The following is a 10,646-nucleotide window of genomic DNA, read 5'->3' on the forward strand; positions in this document are numbered from 1 at the left end:
AAATTCATGTGTTTAGAATTTGAAATTTTTCTTCTTTAAAAATAAAACAACAACAACAAAAAACAACTCTTACCTTTCATCCTAGAACCAAAAACTTTGTATTGATTCCAAGGCAGAAAAGTGAAGGGGTGGAGCTAAGATGGCAGTTTATTAGCAGCCATGGCTGGAACCAGTCTGAGAATCTTTTCAAACCAAGGCAGAAGGCAGAAGAGTGGCAAGATCTAGGCAATAGGGGTTAAGTGAGCTGTCCAGGGTCCCATAATTAGCAGTTCCTATGGTCATATTTGAACCCAGGACCTGCCATCTCTATGCCTGGCGTTCAATCCACCGAGCCACTGCTAAATCCCAATCCCAGCTTTGCCAATACTACTTGTATTGATTTTAGACAAACTGTTTCACCTCTGGTCCTCAGTTTCCTCTGTAAAATGAGGGGACTACCTGAACAATCTGCAGGGATCTAAAAAATACTATCCACAAGCAAAGGATAAACTGTGGGTGTAAAAACACCAATGAAAAGCAACTGCTTGACTACAGGGGTTGAGGGGATATGAATGAGGAGAGACTCTAAATGAACACTCTAATGCAAATACCAACAACAGGGAAATGGGTTCGAGTCAAGAACACATGTGATAACCAGTGGAATCGTGCGTCGGCTATGGGAGAGGGAAAGGTGGTGGGAGGGGGGTGGGGAGGAAAAGAAAATGATCTTTGTTTCCAGTGAATAATGTTTGGAAATGACCAAACAAAATAATGTTTAAAATTAAAAAAAAAATGAGGGAACTAAATGGAATGGTTTTTGATGCTCAGTGCAATTTAACCTAGGATCCCAGAAAGCTTCTAGCTACCTCCAGTCACATGACAACTTCATTCTCCATGATTCCTCAGCAATCACTGACAGTAGTTCAGGGATCATATATATGCAAACAGCTTGAGAACTCTAGGATGTAATTCACCAAAGCTAGATAACTACTACTCATTTAAGGTAGCTAGGCTCTCTCATGGCCTACCCATTATCATAAGATGTCAACTTAATCACTTCTGTTTTATCAAATTCCCACTGTGCAAAAAGTCTGGTTAAGAAAGCAGATATAACAAAAGTGACCTTTTGCTTAATACATACATTTTGTTGTTGTTGTTAAAAGGGAAGGTTCATGGAGGTGTAGTGTACATATATGGTATTGTAAAAGCGAGGGGAATTTAAAAGATGAAGGAACCAGAGAGCAGGACTTTTTTAGGACTGTTCACGGTATATCACTGTTTATATCAAAGATTAGATATGCTGAAAAGTGAGGTTAAACCAAAAGGCCTCTGAAATCTTTTCCTGGACTATGGGTTGTCCAGGTTATAGTATTCTCTTTTATGAGTTAGTCAACAAATATTAGTTGAGTGCCAGCCACTGTCCTAAGTGTTAAAGAAAGGAAGATGATAATGAGCTCTGCCCTTTAGCAGTTCACATTCTGTGATTTTTCTTTGTTTTTTCCTTTGTTAAAAGTAGAGGTTCATGGAGAAAAGTGTAAGTTTATATGTGATATAAAAGGCATCTGTAAAATATTTTTTTAAAAATATATAAAAATAACAAGTCTACCTTTTCTCTCCTGTCACTTAACCTGTTTGTCATTTGTAAATGGGAATATTGATTAATACCTTACTCAGTGGATGGCTGTAAAACTCAAATGAAGCAATATATATGAAGTGTTTCAATGCAAAGCACTAAGTAAATGACAATTATTTTTTGTTTGGCCTGTAAATCTTAATCTTTTCAATTTCAATTTTTTTAAAGTTCAGAAGTAGTTGGTTTCAGGCTTTATCCTTCATGGCAAGTCTCATTGGTAGTGCAACTCCTTTGTTCTCAGTTAATTATATATTCCCATCAAGTTGAGAAGCCAGTCAGACTCTTTTGAGCTGTCTTCCTTTGGACCCTTGATATTTCAGTATATCTGATCTCTGACATATATAAGGGCTTTCTCCAGTGATACAGTGTGCAAGTCATCCGTATCTCCCCATGTTTTAAAAAGTTCTTGTCTCTAGATCCTCCCATAAATCTCCAACTGGTAATCCACCGAACAAACTAGAGGCCTTCCCCTACATCTTGACAGTACAGAAGTGGCAACAGAAACAGATTTCACTTTCACAAGATGGTTGACCCACCTCCCTTTCCAGTTCATGTACACAGTTCCTCCTTACAAATGGTCATTGGTAATATTTTGTAGCATACTCATACACAGAGGGCTAGACTTAAATCATAAAAACATGAGTTTAGTCCCATCTCAGATAAAATACTAGTTATGTGTCAATGGCAAAGTAACAACCTCTGAGAATTCAAAGCAACTCTCTAAGACTACAAGTTACAAGCACCTATATCAGTGGAAAAGGAAATTTCAATACTAGAAGCATCCCATACAGATAATCATAGATTCAGACAAAAAATAAAAATAAAGTCATAACATACCTTCCCACTGCCCTTTTGTTAACCTTTAATTTTAATTCTTTGGAGTCTGTGGCATATTTGACTTGGCTACCTACAGCATCACTTCAATGGAATAATTTTTTCTAACTTGTTTCATCAAAATTTTATCTCCATGGTCTCCCATTCTTCCTGATCTGACTTTTTTCTTAGTCTCAGATGATGAGATCCCAACTATATTTTCCCTGAATTTAATCTCCTAACTCTCCTAAACTCTGGAAGATACATCAACCTATGCCTTGCATATTACATTCCTTATATATATTTACTCTCAAAATGGTATCACTTTCTCAGTGTTCTTATCACGGAATTTTAATAACTCATGCCTAAAGAATTTCCTCTGTCATGTATGTACTCAATAAGTACAAAACCTGATATCTATTATGTTCATACTTGCTTTTAAGGAACTACCCAAGGTTGGATCCTAGTTCAGGAAAAAGGTCACAATTAGATAACCCTGAAAAGTCATATATCAGTTACCATACAAGTCATTTAACCTCTGCCTTTTAAGCAACTCTCTAAAACTAGGTGGTACAATGGATAGAGTGCCAGGCTTGGAGTCTGAAAAACTCATCTTTGTAGATTCAATTCTAGTTTCAGACACTTCCTAGCTGTATGACACTAGGCCAATTATTTAACCCTATTTGCCTCAGTTTCCTCAACTGTAAAAAGAACTACAGAAGGAAATGGCAAACCATTCCAGTATCTTTGCCAAGAAAACTCCAAATAGGGTCACAGATTTGATTATTACTGAAAAATGACTGAACAACAAATAATGACTAAGACTAAAAGCAGCAGAGGTGGTGGTAACCAGCATGAATGAAGAGCATTTCTCATCAAGAGTTTTCTATATCAGTATAAATCAAAGGTCTACTCCTATCCCTGTTATACAGAAAATCCTGTTTATAAGTGAGAAATTAGTTGAATATCTTAAAAATAAGTGTTTCCATCAGGGTCAGGTCTTAATACTACCGGAGGAAGCAGCTGATGTGGTTGTAAAGTGCACTGTTGTAAATGTTTCTTTACTGTTAAAAATGCAAAATAAAGTTAAGAAATATTAGCTAATTGTTTTCTTATTCATGTGGAAGAAATCAAGTAAAATGTTCATGAAAAACTAGTAACTGTTCACAAATATAATTTCAAATAAACAATCTATAGCCTAAATATTCTGTGAAGATACAATATCTCCATTACTAATAGGAAAATTATAAAAGGCTTCAAAAGTGAAAGAGGTAAGAAAAATAAAGAATAAGCTTTCCTTTCAAAAGACTTTTCTAGGATGGATGCTCAAAGAATGAAGAGGAGTTTTAATTGCACTTTAAAAAGAGCAAAAATTACTTAAATTCACCAAACCAACTGAAACACAAAACAACAGTTCTTTCCCAAGTATAGACCAAAATTCTGGATGAAAAGGATGCTCAGGTTGTCCTCTTTTAGAATGACATCTATAATTTTGGAAATGAATTTTTGTTTAGCTTATACTGTGAATCACTATCACTGGTGTTCTGAAACCTAGAAAAAATTGCCAGAATAAAATAACACAACTTTTCTTATTATGAATTCTGATGGGCATTCTTGGGGAAGATTGGTAAGGGAGAAGAAGGTAGATGGGAGAGAACAGTTAAAGTAGATGATACCATTAGCTTGTGAATTTATACCACAATCTAGTTAGCGATGGACATGAAAAAAAGAATTCAAAAGAAGCAATGTAAATGATCGACTTAAATACTTAATTTGGGAATTCATAGCAGGCAAGTTCCAATGATACAGATGTCTGTTTTGTACTGTATAATCTTTCCATGTCCTCCCAAAAGTTTGCCACAGCAGATCTCATGTAAAGAGGCCTTTCATGTTTTTTTCTCATATGGGATACTAATGGAGCACTCAAAATGTCCATTTGTCCTCTCTTGCCTTTTCTACATTACTAAGCTATTTTCTCTTCCTCTATAACACATTTCCTTCCTGACATTTACTCCTATTCTCCAAAGTTCCTAACTAGTCATATGCTATAGCCCATTTTCATGTACCTATCTATCCTTGCTATATCATATACATCTCTATCTTCTATGTGATATTCATTTTCAATTTCTCAGAGATTTTTTGCATTCAGTCTCTTACAATCATACAATATCACTGTTTAGGATTATTTGTGCTTCATCTTTTCCATCACAGTGGCAAATAGTCCAGGAAATATACATCTCCCTCTTGTATGCCTCACCTGATATTTATGATTAATGAGTCACTGAACAAGATTACTTCTATTGTTAAAAATTTCAAGGATGCTTGAATGATTTTGATGTATGAAAAAGAGCCTTTACGATGGTATTTACTAAATTAATTTTTCATAATCAAACAATAAAATGCAGTACAATCTAGTCTTTTCATCTTCCTGCAAAAACTGTAAAATGGTAAAGATGTGGTCTACTGTAGAAAGTCAGTTACAAAAACCTGCCTTATTTATTCCCTACTTATACCTTCAGATGTCACTGATGGCGAGATGCTTTTGTCTAAAATTTTTGTATAGATAAGAGAATAGGCTTTGGTAGCTGTTGTTCTTTCTGCTGCATGTTTTCAGGATTAACAAAAGTCAGATTTTACCTCCAAATTTTTTGTTTCTTCTGTCAACATCCTCACAATTTGTCACTGTTAGTATAGCTCTCATATATATATATGCCAGGTTCAATCTGGCTGCTTTTTCCATCTTTGTTCTCTTTAATGAAATTTTTACCTTTCTCCTTCAGACTGTCATGTTAGAATCCAAATGAAGAGACTCTACTGTCTGATTTGTTATAAAAATCCTTACAGATCATTTCTAATTTTTTACTTCTTGTCCTGCTTCCATCGTCATAATTAAATGTCCTCAGGGTGGCTGTTTAGTGGAATCTCAGAAAAATTCTGTTAAATGATTTTAAACCCACCTGCTCCCCCTTCTCCTTCCTTTGCTTTATAAAGCAATAACATTCATATTCCATCATCCTTTATAATATTTTACAAACAAATTTATGTTTTAATTACTATAGCCTTTGGCTACCATCTCTCCAGTTGGCAAGTATATAAAATGATTGCTGAAGAACTGTTTTAGTTCTTGAGTCTTTTTTGGTTCCCTTGTTATAACAATTGATTAATACTAAACTTCTATACAAAATTAAAATTACTGGTGTTGAGGTCATTCTGTTGCCTATTAACATTTTTCATCCTTAATTATTTATATTTAAGTACTTCAGGATTGAACTGTTGCAACTATAAGCTATATCTTTATCTCAAAATTATTAATTTTTCTTTTTACCAATTATGATCTTTTTTGCAATATGGTTGTCTGAGTATAAGTAGACAGCTGATTCAGTAATGACTCAAATCTCAGTAAGTCTTTTTGTTTGTTAAAATATAGGAAATTTCACTTCTTGTGATATTTAGTGCTTACCGATTCTTTACTTAAAGTATTCATGATATATGGTTATATCTACAAGTTTTTGTCCTCTCTCTCCTTCCTGAACCATGGGCAACAATCATATTTAACAAAGCTCTACTAATAAGAGATGCAATAATCAAAACAATTCTGAGGTTTTACCCTACACCTCTAGAAGTAGAAAAGTAATTTCAGAAGAAAATAAAGACAAAATTGGATGATCTATGGAACATAAATACACTTTAAATGGAGCTAAGATTGATAAATGGGTTCAGTAGGAGAGATAATGCCAGGAAATGGCAAGCACCAAAATATTATGCATAAAATAATCAGTCAGCAAATCACTTTTTTAATAGTTTCACTATAATACTTAAAGATTAGAAGTATTTGAATTTAGTTATTAGGTCCCAAACTCAGTAAAAGTTATATACTTACATGGATCTTTCATTTTATATTTTAATTAAGGAATTCATTATTTAGGCAACTGAATGAGTTTATTGAATTAAGTATCAATGTCAATGCCCATATAAAATTCTATGGGAGGTAGCTGAGATTTAGTAGAGAAAAGACTGAAACTGGAGTGAAAAGACCAGAATTCCTAAGTCCAACCATTTCATAGCTGTGGGAATTCACCTTTCTGAGTATCAGTCTCTTCATCTGTAAAATGAAAATTCATGTCTTTGCTCACCTTGTCTCTTAGCTCCATTTAAGGCACCGCTCCACTGGCCCTTCTACATAAGGCCTTTCTTTCTTTTTCCTTTCAGTTCTCATTGCTCCCCCTCTTCCAAGGAAATTTCTTTGTATATACAACCTATATACTTTTGACTTATCTGTGCAGCCATTTCCCCCCTTGGAAGTGACCTCCTAAAAGCCAAGCATCATTGCAATGTAGTCTAATTAAATTCTCAGTAGCTTGTATAATGCTTTTTTTTGCTTTAATTGATGATTCTTAATGTTTTAACAATTATTTTTTGATAACATGCTTACGTGAAGTCACAGGTGTCATGGCTAAGCTTTTTCTTGGTTTCTGGATTCAATAAATACCAGGGCCAGTTTCTAAAAGAAGTATTTATTGTTCAATATCTTCTAGAAAGAGTCTTGTTTAAGTGGCCCTGAAGTCTTGCTGATGAAATATGAGGGTAAAGAGCCAAGAAAGAAAAGGAAAAACATAAAGGGTCTTCTTGTTTTGAACCGGGATCTTGGTTTAGTCATCTCTGTATAATTTAAATTGTCTTGAACATAGTAGATAGTCAACAAGTGTTTTCTAAATAATAAGAGTAAATGAAGTTTTTAATTTTAGTAAAGCAAAATATATATTATATTTTAATCTTGTAATTATGATTCTTGTAATTGTTTGCAAGGTAAACAACATCTTGAATGTTTTTGACATTAAAAATAATTTACATTTTTTAAAAGAGGAGGCAATGGCCATTGAATGAATAATTGTAAATTGTTTTATCATACTATTGTTCATATTGAGGAAAACAAGGTTCTAGTTAGCATTGATTAAATAGAAAATATTTTCAAAGTAAAACTATATAATCTCTATTAATAATATGACAAATTATGAAAATATCTTTAAGAATCCAAATTAGGAGTCTTAACTAGTTTATAGAGAATCTAAATTTTAGATAGCTCATAGGCACATATTTCAAAGTAGCACTGCTTCAATATTTAAAATAGTATTTCTATTGAAAAGATTTTAAAGTGGCTATGAATGTTTTTTGAATTAAAGCATATGTTTGCACCAAAGTTTACTTATACATTTACTCTAAGAAAAAGAAAATGATTATTAGAGCTTAAGTGAAAAACATTAACAAAAAATAAATATCTGTAGCCAAGTTTCATTTTGTTAGCAATTAACAACACAGCACTTTGGAAGACCTAGCTGGTATTTCTGTTAATGTGTTTTAAAACAAAATTTGAAGTCCATATATTTAATAAACTTTACCAGGCTTTTAAGTTTTAACAGAAACATTTTACATTTAGCAATATGTCTTGCTTAATGTCTATTAAATTGTTGAAATGAATATTATAAAATAACTTTTTAAAAAATTCCAAAAACTGTATGCACAACTTGTATTCAGTTGCATTTTAAATGCCAAGCATAATTTCCTACATATTTTGATATTTTCCCCAGCATACACAGTAAACAGTTCACAAGTCCTTTTCTCATTACTTCATAAAGAATCCAACTTCATAAAGAATCCAACTTCATAAAGAATCCATATTAGCAATCTAATTTAGTAAAATGAGCACCAGACTAGCCATCAGAAGACCTGGATTCAATCACCTAGACTTGTGAAAGAGAGGAAAATAACCTGTTTCCTCATCTTTGTAAAACAAACAAACTGATTATTCCTCTTCAACTTCACCAAAAAAAGGAGCTGTCGGACTAGATAATTCATGGCACATTATCCCACCAATTATTTTTAATGAAATCAAACCAGAGAAACTCTGCAAATAATGCTGACATTTATGCAAGTCAATTGCAAACCAGAATTATAAACTCCACACTCTAAAGTCTCATTTTCCCTAAACCCTGCTATCTACAAAGACCTGACACAAACAACAGCAAAAAAGTGTGATTCCTACTGTTCTGGCTATTTTCACTACATTTATTTCCAAGAGATTTTTTTGGGGGGTAATGGCTTTTTTAGAATATGAAGTCAGAGCTCTGCCAGTACTACTTGCATCTAATTCTCCCTTGGCTTCAGTTTGCTTATCTGTAAAGTAATTGATGACCTTTGACATCCCTTCCAGCTCTAAGTCTGTGTGCCTACTATCCTGATTTTTGACAAGTTCTATCAGCTATTATACTTAAAGTGTATAGAAAGTTAGAAAAATTTGGAATTAAAACCTACCTCCTACTAAAAACAGCCCACTAGAGAAGCATTGAGATCAACCAGCCTTATCTAAATACTGGCTAAGGCCTTGATTAATGTTTACCTGGCAAAAGCACCGGGTCCAGCTTTTTAATCTTGGGTTCAGGAATACTCCTATCTTCATCCTGAAATACATTAGGGAAGCTTCAATTTAAGATTTTCTTTTTTTAAAAGTTTTTAAGAATTTCTAATGAAAAATTTAAATGTTTTATTTTAGTATGAAAAACTTTGGAAAATTTTGTAAATTCATTTATCACAAATGTCTAAGGCCCATGTGTTTTATATAAATCCTAAACTTTTTTTTAACTTTTGGTGAGATTTTCAAAGACAAAGGGTTCTTAAGCCGGGGACTGGTGAAAATTTTGTTTTAGAATATTTTAATAACTACGTTTCACTCTCCAGACTGCCAAAGAGGTTTGGGTCATGCACCCCCCCACCAAAAAAAAAAAAGCTATGAACTCCTAACATGTATCTAAAAATTTTAAGAACCTGTCAGAAGAAAACTTCAAAACTTCCTTCCTCCTCCTCCTCATATTATTTATCCGGTAACCTCGGATTTGAAGCAATAGCAGCAGAACATAGGGAGAGCCGCCGATTAAACTAGGATTGCTCCGTGGGAGGGGGAGGGCAGCAACGTGAGTGGGTTTAGAAAGAGTCGGGGCAGCTATTTCCACGCTCCTGAAGGAGCGGCATTATGGACGCTGACGACAAGCTCATTACTGGGGCAGGACAGTTTGAAAAGTTTCCCCGGGTCTGGCTGGAGTGTGGGCGAACGCTTCCCCGATGGGGACTCGGTCCGTGGTTTGGGGGAGTAGGGACTCCAACCAGAATGGAGCGGTGGGGGGTAGGGTGAGGCTTTCCCATCAGGAAAGCAGAAACCTTTCCGTGAGTGGGACGCGAGACTCTTGGGCAGCCTCCTCCCCACCTGGGAAACTGGAAGCCAGAACTACCGGAGTTAAAAGGAAAAAGTCGAGATCCTCTTCTCGCTACCCCACCCCACGGGAGCCCAACACACAGGAGTGGAGGAAGGGGGGTGGGGTCGCACCCTTCTACCCCTGCCTCCGGGGTCCTGGCCCCTCGAGGGTCCCAACCGCAGAGGGGAAAGGGGGAGGGGAGGCTGTTTACCTGAGGTGGAGGAGCGGGCGGCAGGAGGTAGGACTTGAAGGTGGGTCGGGGCGGCTTGAGAGAGAACATGGTGCCCCTCGCGGGTGCTTCTTTCCTTCCCACCCTTCCTCAGAGAGGGTGGTGGGGTGACCCACCCCGGTTGGGGCGGGGGGACAGTGGCGGAGGCAGGGTTGCTTTCCCTCCCCAGCCACGGCCACAGAGTTTCCCGAAGGAGTCGCCCAGGCCGTCTGGGTCTGTGGCCGCCCTCCCTCCCCTCCCCCGCGCTGGGCGGGCGGAGACAGGAGTGCCCGGAGCAGGGAGGAGGAGGAGCCTCCGGGGCCGAGCCAGGCCTGACGCGGCCCCTCGAGTTTCCAACCCCCGGAAGGGACCTCCCAGCCCCCGCCTCCGCCCCCCGCCCCACCCCGCGGGAGGAGTGTTTTGGCGGGGGAAACGGGCAGAGGTGGAGGTGTGTGGGTAGGCACGCCCGCGTGCGCGCGCAGCCCTTCTCCAAGAGGAGGAACCAGGCACGCGACTCGGTGCCACTATTTGCTCCAGTGCGCGAGGCCCGCCGCGATGTGGTCGGGGAATCCCCCTGGGGCGCGGGGAACGGCGGCCATGTTGAGCAAGGAGACCCGGGGAACGGGCTTCTACGGTAGCACACTGGGGCCAAACGGCTCCAGATGCCCTGGAGGTAGCTTAGGAGTGGGTAGCGGGTCCTCTAGATGCCTACGTCCTGCGGGCCTCCCTCTCTCGCTCCCCGCCCTTCCTTCTCTTGGACAGCTCCCTC

General features: G+C 37.4%; 1 protein-coding gene across 2 annotated transcripts in view; it reads right to left on the reverse strand.

Annotated features, from left to right (window-relative positions):
• The window catches only part of MTMR10 (myotubularin related protein 10), a 77,312-nt gene extending 66,666 nt beyond the window's left edge, over positions 1-10,646 (reverse strand). Inside the window, exons 1-2 of one of the 2 annotated variants that reach the window (XM_007479490.3) lie at positions 9,881-10,646; positions 8,820-8,880 (exon numbers count right to left, since the gene is read on the reverse strand). In XM_007479490.3, the coding sequence (XP_007479552.1) occupies positions 8,820-8,880; positions 9,881-9,949 (130 nt within the window). In that variant the 5' untranslated portion in view covers positions 9,950-10,646. The remainder of the gene's footprint in view (positions 1-8,819; positions 8,881-9,880) is intronic. The other variant, XM_056807845.1, reaches the window with a different exon arrangement.

This window comes from Monodelphis domestica, chromosome 1 (assembly GCF_027887165.1).
Source record: "Monodelphis domestica isolate mMonDom1 chromosome 1, mMonDom1.pri, whole genome shotgun sequence".
Classification (NCBI taxonomy): domain Eukaryota; kingdom Metazoa; phylum Chordata; class Mammalia; order Didelphimorphia; family Didelphidae; genus Monodelphis; species Monodelphis domestica.